The sequence below is a fragment of the Leuresthes tenuis genome, unplaced genomic scaffold, assembly GCF_036924035.1.
Source record: "Leuresthes tenuis unplaced genomic scaffold, fLeuTen1.0.hap1 SCAF_8, whole genome shotgun sequence".
NCBI lineage: Eukaryota > Metazoa > Chordata > Actinopteri > Atheriniformes > Atherinopsidae > Leuresthes > Leuresthes tenuis.
Window position 1 is genome coordinate 9,336,331 of NW_027325362.1, and position 13,973 is coordinate 9,350,303.

At 45.5% G+C, this 13,973-nt stretch overlaps 1 protein-coding gene across 5 annotated transcripts; it reads left to right on the top strand.

The window, feature by feature from the left end:
* The first annotated feature begins 1,855 nt into the window (after positions 1-1,855).
* Positions 1,856-11,750, top strand: zbtb18 (zinc finger and BTB domain containing 18). Of its 5 annotated transcripts, none has more exons than XM_072390740.1 (2): positions 1,856-2,113; positions 6,877-11,750. In XM_072390740.1, the coding sequence occupies exon 2, from the start codon at positions 6,894-6,896 to the stop codon at positions 8,583-8,585; it is 1,692 nt and encodes a 563-aa protein (XP_072246841.1). In that variant the 5' UTR covers positions 1,856-2,113; positions 6,877-6,893; the 3' UTR covers positions 8,586-11,750. The 5 variants fall into 5 exon arrangements, with proteins under 5 accessions (XP_072246841.1, XP_072246840.1, XP_072246839.1 ...); XM_072390739.1 differs by lacking the exon at positions 1,856-2,113 and adding an exon at positions 2,117-2,168; XM_072390738.1 differs by lacking the exon at positions 1,856-2,113 and adding an exon at positions 4,024-4,209.
* The last annotated feature ends 2,223 nt before the right edge of the window (positions 11,751-13,973 follow it).

Genomic DNA, 13,973 nt, shown 5'->3' on the forward strand with positions numbered 1-13,973 from the left:
GCATGAACAAGAGGCTTATTGTAATGCGCTAGTAACATGGATCCCCAAATTGATAGACACACAACAGGGTCATCATTCATTTGCATTTTAACTAGTCCTTCAGCTATGACACCACATCGTGTGAATTCATTACCACACAGGGCTGCGGCTCATCCAGCCATCTATTAGTAACGCCAATTAGTTTACTGGGACAGGTTTACGGAGTGCAAACAGGCCCGCAGACTCACTCAGGCAACCAGAGCAACACAAACTTTTTCATGTCAAGGCTCTCGTGACAAGCAGACATTCAATAAAAGGTTTGTTGTCCCAGTGACCCACATCTGAGAGGATTTGAAAAACATGATAAATGGACGTGTCAAACATCTGAAGCGCCGTAGTCTGGAATGTAATTATTCATTTTGCAAATTTATGGACAGATTTATGATTTTACCTTAAATGTGTCCGTGGATCCTTCAAATTCCCTGGTTTTAGTATGTGAGCATCCCCTCTTTCTGGATGGCTGATGTTGTGTCCTAGATTTGGTGTTTTCTCTCCGTCTTGTCAGAGGCGAACAGCCCAAAAATCTCTGCGGTTCTGAAGTGATTCACACTGTAAAAACACAATCACCAGAAAGTATATGCGGCCGCAAGAGAACAAATACAATTTCACATGAGACTCAGCTGTCAGTGAAGGAGCACACAAGTCCAGTGTGAATATGTGAAGCAGCCTGATTATTGTAAACTGCCACTTACAGGTTAAATAGACTTTGGCACACAAAGCCTCGCTGTTACAAGGCAAAGCGAGTCATAGGTCTCCCATTAAAGTGCCAATCAAGCGTCTCTTGGGGGAGTTAAAACCTGACAGCCAGCACAGAAACCTGTTACATTTATAAGAGGCTGCTTGCCCCTTTGCCTCTTTTAGGCATTTCAAATAAAATTACAATACTTTTCCTATTTCACCTCTCCTCTCATTACTATTTTATGACCAAATTATGATCATTATTTATTAGTATGCTGTGTTTGTAAACAACTCTCCTGAAAATACCAAACTTAATGTTGAATTATGGCCTCTAACAAGTTATTTATTTGTTTATTTGTCTATTTATCATTTTAAATCATAGCAGGGATGGTTTAGAACAGACCACCATGCAGTTATAAGCAGTTTTTAGGTCTTTAATAATATGCAATTACAAGAACATGTGTTTTATTCTTTTCCAAAGCTGTTTCCTTGTTTCTTTTTTTTATTGAATACCCATTCATTGTTTCTGATGCACTGCACTAGGTACCAGGTCTAAACATGGAATAGGATACAAATATGAAATCTAAAAAGACTGTCCACTTTTAATACATCCTTATCTTTAAGCCATACTGTCTTCACACCCCCATAACACACCTACAGTCTGTCAGTTGTTATGTAGTTGCTGAATACATTATTGAGCGCTCAGATTGGTGTACAAAGACATTGTAGTCTGTTAAACTATTCATTATATCTCCATATTCACTATAAATTATAAATAGCCACCTCTGGAGGGGGCACAGCTGCTTCATGTCACTGATAAAGACCTGCCTGGATACCACCTTTATATCAACAATGAAATGTTAGGGTTCATCCTGCTCCACTGTAAACCTATCAAGGTGGTGCACCTGCTCACTTCGGCTCCACCCCCCACCTCCCTCCTCCTTGACTACAGTACCCAGATCGCACCGCGCTGCTCTCCGCTGCGCCAGTCCGCCCCGCTGACTCGCAGAACCAGTTGGTTTGGCCCAGCTTCTTCTTTCCTGCCTCCTCACTGTGTGTGCTGCTGTTGTTGTCTCCTGGTGTCAACCTACGCTGACGAGAGAAGAAGACATATCCCTCCCTCTGCTCCTCTGTTAGAGGGCCTCCACTTTCTTCTTCTCCGGCACCATTGGCTTCCGTGCCGTGCCAGTCAACTCGCCTCCTTTCCCAGCTCGAGTTGAGCAGCAACAGCTCGGAAACATCTGGCCGCCGCAGAGTGCTACACTCCCCGTCCCTGCGCCTGCTCGCCTCGGCAGCCTGTTATGGAAATTAGTCCAAAGTCAATCTAGTTTGGTCTGCGAAGGAAAAAAGGAGGATTTGACGGAGGAAGCGGGGAAGACGTTGGACCTTGTTGTCTGTAAGTGCCCCTTCTAATACCGGAGTCCGATTAAAGGAGGATCAGCAGGCAGAGGGTGGGTTACGGACGGGAAAAAGTAGCTAAACCTTCCTTAGCATGACTGTGTTGTCTCTATGCACTAACAGTTGCTATGTTAGCTGTCCCTCCGCGGTGTTTCACCAGCTGTTGTCATAGCACCGGGGCCTTCCGAACAACTGTAAATAGCTCAATATTGTAGCCCGTCTGCCTTACTTTGTTAGCCGTGGACGGGCTTTAGCTAGCTGCGTGGGTCACTGTGTCTCCGAGTGTGTGAGAGTCTCTGTTTCTCTGTTTGTTGTGTCTTCTGGTAAGAAATTAATTACAGTCTTCACGTATTGTTCGGCGACTGTCTGCCAGCCTGCCGACCGTGAGATTACTTCGACTTTTAAGCTCATTTTCTCGCAGGTCAAAGCTTTAAAAACTGCTTTAAAATCAACTTGAAGCGTGTAATTAGTTTAATTCATGCCACACTTATTTTTCAGTGAGTTTAGGTCCTTAATATATCACTGTCATGATGATAAACCGTGCTAAAGTAAGGCAGGGATTCATTTAAATATATCACTGTAATTAAAGAGGTTAATATAAACTCCAGTGGTGGAGTTTTTTAAAACTTTTAAGTTAGAAAACCAAATGTTTCAGACTTTACGTTCATTTCCCCGTCAGTATTATTAGTGAAACGTTAGGTTTTTGATAAGCTAATATGTTTTAAATGAACCGTTAGTTTTTTATAAACCAAATATAAATAACATTTCCGTAATTTATCTTGACGTTTCTGTGCATCTGTGGTAACTTTACTGGGATATTAGTGGACGGATATGCTTTGCTACAGCTCAATTAGTGCTTTAAACTTTATTGAATGCGTTCAGGCACCAGAATTAAAGAGGAAATACAAGCATTTGAGCAAATTCACACACTTTAAGTTGCAAACATGTCCTTAAAACCTAAAGCGAAAGCGAAATGAAGCGGTTGTAACAGGTTTGTCGCCGGCTTATTAAAGGCTTGTCTGCTTTTTCTTTTTCAATTTTTTTTTTGTTCTGTGGCTGCACTCATTTGCTTCTTTCTTTATGACTTGTTCCCTTTGTCTTTTCATTAAATTTTTTGTTCCTGCCATTTGTCCGAAGGGTCCTAACAGGGGGTGCATGGTTATATAGATTGATGAATGAATGAGAGAGTGAGTGAATGAATGAATACAAGACGAGGCGCAGCGGCGGTGAACCGTAAAGAAGTGGAAAACAATATCAGCTGCGTGTGTCTGTCAGTTACAAATGTGCTGTGTTGGCCTTTGTTTATGGTTACTGGAAGGAGGCAGGCATAGGGGTGTGCAATTTAAAGATTCAAAAAGTCCCCCCCACCCCCTTAATATTTCTTTGTTTATTTATTTGTTAACTTTCCTTTTGCTTGATTGTAACAGTGGGCGAGTAAACTCTTTCTTTTTCATAAAACCACAAATCAGCATCCCACTGCATTTAGTAGTTTCATGGGGGTTTTTTTCTTTCGAGAGGGGAGCGAAGAGAAAGGGGGAGAAAGGGAGACAAAGTTGTGCGGTGTTGGTAGAATGAAAGAGGAGTCTGGTGGCAGGAGTGTAGAGGAGGCAGCATATGGCTGTAGAAAGAGCACAGCTGGAGGTAGCATCTCCATCTGAGGATGATGTCAGAGCAGCTGACAGGCTGCCATCCACCCCACCTCCTCCTCCTCCATCCCTCCACCGCCTCCACCCCTCCCCAGTCCTTTATTGTGAGTCTCAGCGGCAGCCTGGGAGAGTTAGTGCTGTATGTGTGTGCGCACGCTGTGTGTGTGTGTGTGTTTGTGGCTGCCGATCAGCGCCAGTTAGGAGGAGGAGGGAGGTGGTATCTCGTTCCCCCTCCAACATCTCCTCCACTTTGCATCTGTCCCTCGCAGTTTGAACAGCGTGTTTTTTTTGTTTTGTTTTGTTTTTTTTTCCTGCCTCCCTCTTCTTCTGCTCTCCTCTTCTACCCACTCATTGATTCTGAGAGGGAAGGATACACTGCCATTCCCAACCAGAGAGCCCGGTTATTCTGCCACAGTGGAGTTAATCAAGTTGATGCATACTGCTGCAGGTATCGTTCTGTGTGTGTGTGTGTGTGTGCACGTCAGCAAATAGAATAGGAGAGCCCACGATAGAAGAGTAGTTATTTTGTTTTCTTGTGGGGATCTCCGGCGTGTCAGACCTGTGTGAAGCTGGTGGTGAGTGCTTCAGTTGTAGAGTAGTTGCCGGTGCCTGTCTGAGGGGTAATTGCTGTCCGAGAAAACACTCGGCTGTGTTTTCTGGTGTTGGAGCCGAGGGCGAGAGGTGCATTTAAAAACTCTATTCCTACTTCTCTTTTCTATTTGTGTCATCACATATTTAGTCTTGGACACCTGTTAATAGGAAAGAATCATGAAAATAGTTTTTTTTATTTTATTCAAATCACTCGTTTTTTTCTAAAGATCTTTATTGTCTCTTTTTTTCTTTTTAGCTCTAGTCATTTTGTAACTGGTTACATTCGAGAAAATAAAATGAACGCATATTTGACTTGATAAGAAAGCTAAAAAAAAAAACAAGGAAAAATAAATGAATGAGCTGTTACTTAATCTTAATTATCTGCTCTGTCTTTCACCCCCCAACTGTAAAATTGCTTGAAAGCATGTGCGGTGCGCTCTACCCACTTTTCCCCCTCCTGTCGGCTGGAGTAGAGGAGACTAATTTAGAAGTTGCAGATTTGAGCTGCCTGAATTGGCTAGACAGCTGTAATCGCACTCCCTCCTAGTCTTAATCTCTTTATCTGGCTAGCAGCTGCCATATGGCCCCCGTCAGCTGGATCAGATGTGGGTAAGCCTCCCTCCCTGGCCATCCCAGCTTCTCCCTCACCCTCTCCCTCTTGCGTGTCTTTCTCAGACCCCTGCTTGAGCCGCCTGGCCGGGCCGGGTGGGCTGGGTGACTGGCTGCTGCCCTCCTGAGCCTCCGCCGACGGCTCCCTCCCTGCCGCCACCACCACAGTCTTTATTTTTAGCCATCTTTAAGGATTAGGATTGATGCTGTGACGAGCAGGGCACTTACAGTGATTGTATTGTAAATCTTCTCTTCTGGGTGGTGGTGGGTGGGAGGGCTGAGGAAGAGGGCAGTTTCTTCTGCAAGGCGGATGTGCTGAGGTTTTCTTACAAGATTCAGATGCGAAGGAGTGCGTGAGAGACGAATAGTGTGTGTGTGCGTGCGTGTGGAAGGAGGAGGTGGCCGAGGGGTTTGGCTGGACAGAGGGGTGGGGTTGTGGGGAGGTGGGAGGTGGTACACCCTTGTCCCCGTAAGTCCGCTCATTAAAAGCAGTCTGAGCGAGCCGGAGGGCGAGCACACACACATACACAACAGGCAGACGCACACACAGTCTCACACATGCTTTCAGTCTTGGTTTAGCTTCATTCAAATGAGGTGATTTAACTGCTTTGGTTAACACAGTGCAGAGCGGGACCAATGTATTTTCTCAGGCAGGACAAATCGACTTGGTTAACAGGTGGGACTTTTCACAGATTTCCTTTTCCTCTGTCATCCAAGATTTCCCTAATTAGTTTTTCTTTTATTTATTAACCACATAAAATCCTCAGACTCTTCTCTCAGGACACCTGCAGAGCATTGCTGCATATTTTCCGTCTCTTCTTCTCCCGTCCAAGCTCACACCTAAAGCCGGCGTTCGCAGGTTAAACAAGGGACGAGCTGATTTGTTTTTGACGGCGCTTTTTCAATTGGCCAGTTTTTCTGCTCGACTTAGCCTGCGGAGGTGGTTTGTAGGTAGGCTGGTACTAAGTGTGTGTGTGTGTGTGTGTGTGTTGTGCATGCGAGGACAGCGTGTGCAACTGAAAGCTGGTTACCTAAAAGGGCCGTGCCAGGCCAGGCCAAAGTGGGTTAATAAAAATAACCAGCGTAGGAGCAGCGACAATCCAGGAGTGCAAGCAGAGGAGTTAGAGAGATGCAGAAAGACGGGGAGAGGAGAGGAGAGGAGAGGCAGAGCAGAGGAATCTGTCGCTGCTGGTTTACCTGAGATTAAGTCTTAGTTGTGTTAAAAACAGAATTCACTCATGAATTCACTTTATGTTCAAGTTATTTTTTAGATTTCTCTTTTTAATTGTATTTATTGGCTGTTTTTTAATGTATTTAAATACAGTAAATAATTAGAGAAAGAAAATGAACAGTTGGATGATCGTATAAAGGAATTTATGAATTTACAAGAAATATTTCTGTTAATTTGTTGTCGTGCTTTTTTTTTTGTGCAGGTCAGCAAACATTTTGACATGTTAAACAAGCTTATTTTATGCCTCCTCTCTGTTCTCGTTGTTTCTTACGTACCTTTTTGTGAGGCGTTTCCTCCGCTTGCTTTGCGGTGTGTTTTCCGGGTGTCGTACCATATGTGTTGTTGGAGTTTGTCTCATCTCTTTTGCGCCTCTCTGTTAGTTTTTAAAAAAAAAAATGATTGCCCTCATTGATTATAATTTGGTGTGGTGTGTAGAATGCAAAAGCTCAAATAATGATGAGCGCAGTATTGGTTTTAATTTTTGAGAATATTTCTGTATTTTTCTTTTTAAAGTGTCTAATGCTGGTTTGGTTATTATCTATATTTAATTTTCCCTTTATGTGACCAAACGTATCTTCTGAAAAACCCACTCTTGATGGAAATTCAAAGCCTGACGTGGACACTGAGAGCGTTATCAGATGTGCTTATGTTTGACTCTGCTTCTTTGTCTGTGTGTGGCTGCAGGTTATGAGGACGGCAGGATGGAGTTCCCAGACCACAGCAGACATTTACTCCAGTGTCTGAGCGAGCAGCGGCACCAGGGCTTCCTGTGTGACTCCACGGTGCTGGTGGGCGATGCCCAGTTCCGTGCCCACCGTGCTGTGTTGGCCTCATGCAGCATGTACTTTCACCTTTTCTACAAGGACCAGCTGGACAAGAGAGATGTGGTGCATCTCAACAGCGACATTGTCACGGCCCCGGCCTTCTCCCTGCTCCTGGAGTTCATGTATGAGGGCAAGTTGCAGTTCCAGGACCTTCCCGTAGAGGACGTGCTGGCAGCGGCCAGCTACTTGCACATGTATGACATTGTCAAGGTGTGTAAGAAACGTTTGAAGCAGAAGGCCACAGCAGAGGCAGACAGCACGCGCAGAGAGGATGATGGCGGGTCCAGCTGCTCCGACAAGGCTGACAGTCTATCGGAAGGTTCAACAGGCCGGCCTGCTACTGCTGACTTGATGCACAGTGATGAAGAGGAGGAAGGGAAGGGAGGTCCACTGTGGCTGAGGCTGCCGCCTGCAGACAGACCCGGGACACCGGCCACGGCTACCACCAGCCCAGGGCATGTCGAGGCAGAGACGCAGCGTGGTGAAGGCACCGGGGAGGGAGGGAAGGTGCTCTCCCCAGCCGGCAGCCCCAGCAGCTCCACTGGGTCTCTCTCCCAGAGGTCCCACCGCTCCATGAGCTCTCGAGGAGGGCACAGAGGCAGACGAGTGTCAAATGATGCGGCTGACTGCGTCCTGGACCTGTCAGTCAAGCCGATTGCCGGTAGCAACCACAGCAACCACCACCAGTCCTATTTCAGCGGGGCAGCTACACCAGACAGCCTGCAAAGCCCGTTGGCTGTGAGGGTAAAGGTGGAGAGGGGTGTGGCTTCAGATGAGGAAGAGGAGCTGGGACGTGGGGACTATGACATGGAGCACAGCGGCCTCACCAAGGCCACGGTTCCCACCACAAATGGGGGCCTGGCCCACCTCGGGGTCGGGGGCCCTCTCTCGGCCCAGCGGAGGCTCGGGCTGGAGGCACACCTGTCTGCTCTGCGAGAGGCGTCTTTGGCCTCAGAGCTGGAGCGGGAGGAGAAGCCTCCGGCCTCAGCAGACGATGAGGACATACTGGGGGGAGAAAGCGAGCGCGCCCAGGCTGAGGCGGCCAGCATGGACAGCTCGCTGCTGCCTTACGTGTCCAACATGCTGTCAGCTCAGCACACCCAGATCTTCATGTGCCCGCTGTGCAACAAGGTTTTCCCCTCCCCACACATCCTCCAGCTTCACCTCAGCTCCCACTTCAGGGAGCAGGAGGGCATCCGCTCCAAGCCCGCCGGAGACGTCAACGTGCCCACGTGCACCATCTGCAGCAAGACCTTCTCCTGCATGTACACGCTGAAGCGCCACGAGCGGACACACTCCGGTGAAAAACCCTACACCTGCACCACCTGCGGCAAGAGCTTCCAGTACTCACACAACCTCAGCCGCCACGCTGTGGTGCACACGCGCGAGAAGCCGCACGCTTGCAAGTGGTGCGAGCGGCGCTTCACGCAATCCGGGGACCTCTACCGACATATCCGTAAGTTCCATTGCGAACTTGTCAACTCGCTGTCAGTGAAGAGCGAACCGCTGGCGCTGCCCAATGTCAGGGATTGGGCGATCGAGGACAGCTCCCAGGAACTGTGGAAGTAGAACCAGACTGCTGGGTTGAATAAAGGGAAAGAGACGGAGAGTGAAGGAGAAGTTTGGGGAGATGAAAGGAGGCGGCAAAGTTTGATTTTTGGGGGTTTAAGTGAGTCATGTCCTTGTTTGTTGCAACATCTCATCCAACTGCACTTTAATAGCACATGAAAATGTTACTACTGAGTTATTTTGTTGTTGCTATTTGGGGTCATTTTGTTTTCTTCTATTTTATTCTGAACTCTTATCATTATCCGACGTTAGTTCTTTTTCTGTTTGTGGTTTTCTTTGCGTCTGAGGACATGGGTCCCCGTGAGAATGTCTCACCTTTTTCGTAGAGTTTTCACTCTGTTTGTGTTTCATATCCAGACAAAACACTCCCCGACGCTGGCCGGCGCGTCGCTCCCAGTTCCACAGACAGCAAACACCACTGCAGGAGTTCAGGTCGAACACACTGAAGTGAAAAAGCATTACAATACACTAAACGGGTACTGTGATCACCACAAGTCCACGCCACCGCGCGCACAGTTTGAAGACGTGTGCGCGTGTGTGTGATACTGCACTACTCTGGCAAAAATCTCACCTAACGTGCGTAAGTGTGTATGAGTGTGTTTCGTGTTTTTATTTTCGACTGGCATGAAGGTGTCGTTGGCGAGGCGCTCCCCGCTCCTCTTGTTAAGCTCTTTGCTGTTGTGTGTTCAGGGGAAAGCTGACTGACTGACAGACAAACTGATGGCACTCATGCAATGCACAGCCTCCTTTTTTCACTTCCAATCAATCTGAAGTATTTTCTAAATATGAGAAGACCTTTACAAATAATAATTATTATTGTTATTGATATAATTTTTCTTAAATCTAGCTGGCAGTCTTTAAAACATCTCTTGTTGAAAAGGTATTTAATTTAAGGTTGTTGTATATTGTTCTGCTATAGTTTTAAAACTTTAATCCTTCACATTTTTTAACTTAATGATGATTATTATTATTATTATTATTATTTTGTTACTTTTTTTGTAATGGGACCTGCTGTTGTTGCATGACGTCCAAACCTGTATATTTTGAAATAAAAATGTGAATTTGCTGTATTACTGTACACATTGTAATTGATCAAATATTTGACAACAGGCTTTTCTTTTCCTTTTCTTTGTGAATACTACTCCAGGGTGCGGTCTGTTGGAAAAAATGAAAATTATTCTCACGACTATGGAAAAAAAATGCATGGACATTTTTATTTCGTCTTAAACTTTTAAGTTGTGTTTTTTAATTTCTTTTTTTTTTTTTTTGCATTTGAGGGGGAAACATTCGAACCGAACACTTTGACAGTGAAAAGTTTTTGGGGTTTTTTTCCTGCTCGCTGTAGGTCTCTCGCTGGGCTCTTAGAGGAATGTTACCGAATGTGTTTCTGTCGGATGTTGAAGCGATATGATGAAGCATTTTAAGTCTTTATGCACTGATTTCTCTGCTGTGCGTGTGTGCGCGTGTGTGTGTGTGTGTGTTTATGAGTGTGTGACTTGGTTACTACAAGTCAGTTGAACCTACTGAAGATCTACGTCCACCCAGCACTTCCTCCTCTGCTCCTCCTCAGGCGTTAAATGTTCCCACTACTTTGCGTTCCATCTCTCACGTGTCCGTCCTCTACAGTTCTAAACGCGGTCGAGTCATTTTCTTTATTATCTCTGCGGATCTGGCCTCTTATTTCAGGTCTGCTGAGTGCAGTTTTTTGGCTTGGCTGAGGTGTGAAGGATACAGAGAGGGGAAGAGAGAAGGAGAGAGGCTAAACCTGAGCCCGCCTGCTGGAAGTGGAAGGGTCAGATATCTCTGTCGGGCTGTTGCTTCACATTGAGCCGAGCTGGGCGACATAGCTCAGTGCAGCACATCACGCAGTAGACGTCACGAGATATCCGAGTGGTTTCGCTTTGTGATAGATGGGAGAGAATTGGCCTCCTTGATAGCACCTTTTTAAGCTAAAAGACATGAAATCAGATTTTTTGCTGAAAAGATGCCTTTACTGAAAGAAAAAAAAGCCATTTCTGACTCTGTTGAAGTATCTGATACTGTAGAGCATCGAGAAATGGTTGATGGAGAACGTGTAAATTCATGAATTCATCATTTCTAATAATGTCTGCTTCTATTTTGATCACGTGATTGGAAATCTTTTGTTTGTGAATGTTGTGTTTGGGTTTGGGGCTACATCAGTTTAACAATTGGTTTTGTTTTTCACATCTGTGTCTCAAAAAAAAAAGAGTTTTAAGGTTTTAAAAAGATGGTCAAGCGTTGATGCAATCCAAACACATTTGGCAGAGAAACGGACGCTCCGCATCTCCTCCTCACTCAGATGTGTGTGTGTGTGCGCTCGTGTGTGTGCGTGCCCCGTCATCTGGTGGCACCTGCAGGCTTTGCCAACGCAACAGTGTGGGTGACATTGCGGCAGTTTGCACCATATCGTCTCATTTTTGTCTTGAAATGTTATTTCTTCACCGGCAGCGTTTCTGCATATGGGCTCTCTTCATCCTGCTGTTGTTTTCATCACTACTGCTGATTTGGTTTTCTTTTTATTATTTTTTTTTCCGTTCTTTTCCTCTGGTTGTACTTGACCGCCTTAAACTGCTGTAGTCCGGGCTATTTTGTTTTTTTTTCTTTTTTATTTAAGGTGGAGTTGCGGGACTGATGTCCACCGCTCTGTGAAGTAACCGCCCTGCAGTGACATCTCCATCTTTTGCTGTGCTTACTTGAAAACAAAAGGGGTGGGATGGGGTGGGGGGGACTTTTTCTAAAGCAAGGTTTAAAAAAAAAAAAAAAATGTCTTAGACAGTTTATGGGAAAACATGAAGGGTTTGGAGGGTGGGGCGGGGAGGTGGGGGGTGTTGAAATGACTGAGTCTCTTGAAAAAGGACAATCACTGTCTTGGGGGGAGGGGGGGGGCAAGCAGATTTCGATTGAGATATATTTACTCCCTGTTGAGATTACAATATTTCTTTGCTTTTCCTTTATGTTCCTTTTCAGATTTAGTCATTTTAGCTTTGACAATCATAGTTGGGTTGATTTTTCTTTTCTTTTTCTTTTTTTCTCAAGGGGAGTAAATTTTAATTGTCTTTAGTTTTGTAATTTTCTGGTGTGCTGTTGTTGACATTTTTAAATTGTGTGCAAACTGCAATAAATTATAAGAATCTTGAAATTCAACTGTTGTGTGAAGTAGTTTTTGTATTTAATTTGCTTTACCCTGAAAGATAACCCAAAGCTCAGCTGTATCCTGTGCAGCGCGTCGGTTCGTGGGGCGTCGCGTTGCAGAAGGGACGGTGCAGGAGGATCTTGGCATCCTGTTCCTCCGTCACTTGTGATGTGGGTGGAAGTTACGTATATGTGCGTGTACACGGTTGTGTGTTTGGGAAGCTCTAGTGAGTCGTGCTTGGACACAGAATGATGGCCTGCAACACGCTGAGTGTGATATATGTGCGGCACTGGCTGTGGCGTTGGCTGCGTTTTAGAAGAAATTGTGCAGCAGCATGTTAAGATCCAATCCCCTGCAACACACACACACACACACATACACACAACCTCCTTCCAATGGTCCTCAAGCACGGTTTCCAGTAAAGAAATCAGCTTTAGCTAATGTCTTGCTGCTCAGTAAACCTGCTCTTACAGATGCATTAAAAGCCCCTGCACTCAGAGGCCAAGGAGCAGCGTTCATTAGGCCACAGATGGTCTCTTCGGTAAGCCCCCAACGCACACTCATGCGATAAGCTCACTCCTAATCTTTATGACATTGTCCTCTGAGTGATGAATGTCTAATATTGGTTTAAGAAACTTAAAGGAGGTAAAAAGATTTCAGGCTGGTGTCTCAAGGACAGTTATTAGTTTAAAAAAAAATAAGCCTTCAGCCCATTGAGATTTATGTTAGAAATAAAGTTGAGCAACTCCATTATTTCATCATTCAACAGATTTGGCTGTGAAAGCTGGTTCCAGTTGAAGCGCCCAAATTTTGTTAAAAAGTTAAGTTCTTTGAGCTACCTGTTCTCAGCGCTGCTTCAAGTTGTCACTTCAGATGCAGAAAATACACAAACCCTCTCCTTTGATTCTGCGCTGCTTGATCATTAATTGCAGACTGCAGCGTTGTAAGTGAACATCTGCTTGTAGACAACTGCTCTCCCTCCGTCTCTGAGAGGAGGTTTGCTGTGAATGTAGGTCATTAATTTGTTTCTATCCTTTGTTTACTTAAGGAAGGGGGACAAAGGGGCAGCTGCAGAACCATTTGGCTGTGCCCAAGGCGGGCCAGCTCAACATGTTGGGAGGCTGAGACCAGCTTGGGCTCCTGTCTGGGGCCCGGGCCCCAGCACTCTGCCACATCGCGTGAGGGAACCGACTCTGCCAAGCTGCCAGGGAGGGCTCCCATACCACAGGCAGGGAGGAGGGAGGAGTATATAAAGAGGAGAGTGTCATGTGGACATGTGGAAGAGTCCTGATGTTTGCATTTGTAAACCAGTTTTTCAGCTCGTCTCTGAGGTGATGACAGCAGTTCAACCTCTTTATGTTGAAATTTCTACGTGGAATCTTCCCAAGACAGATGTGTAAATATAAATGTGTTTGTAACAAATGCTGCTTTGTCTATCTGCGTTTTTGTACATGAACAAATAATCAAAGGTGGCTGTTTCTTTTCTCAGAAAAGAATACCTGTTTGTTGCGCGTGGGTTTTCTTTTTCTTCTTTCTTTTTTATTAATCTAATCATATGGATTTTCCCGTGTGTTAAAATAAAGCTGGTTAAATGTACTGTAAGAACAAAGCAGCATAACAAACAGGATTCCAGCTTTTAGCCTTAACAAGATGGCCACGCCACAAAAGCATTCATTCAAAGCCTGTGCCGCACAAACGGGGAGAAAAGCCGCCTGTATCCTTTTCATGTCTGAGACTTGTTGATTCTCCATGAAAAGGGAAACATTCCCAGGCCAGGTCTAGCCATGGAAGAATTGACGGAGAGAGAAAGAGGAAAGCACGGACAAACATGTGCATGTGTGAGTGTGCGTGTGTGCAAGTGATCCAGGATTGTCTACATATTTAAAAGAGCTGCTTTGTCAAGCACTCAGCACAGCAGGACAGAAGGCAAGCAACAAGCAGCCCGCCTGCAAGCAGACAATACAGTGGCACTGCACTGGTTGGGTTGGGGTGGGGTGGGGTGGAATTTTTTTTTTTGGGAAAATCAGGGGACACAGTGTCCCAGCAAGCCACCCATCCATCCAGCGACCCACTGCACCCTTTACCCCCTCCCCCCTTCCTGGAAACAAAAGACGCCGCAACTCGAACTTGAATATCTGTGTCTCTGTGAGAGGGGGCCCCAAAATAGTACTCAACCATGACCCCCCACCCCCTGCACTCCCTCTAAGCACACATCTACAAATTTACATAAACTC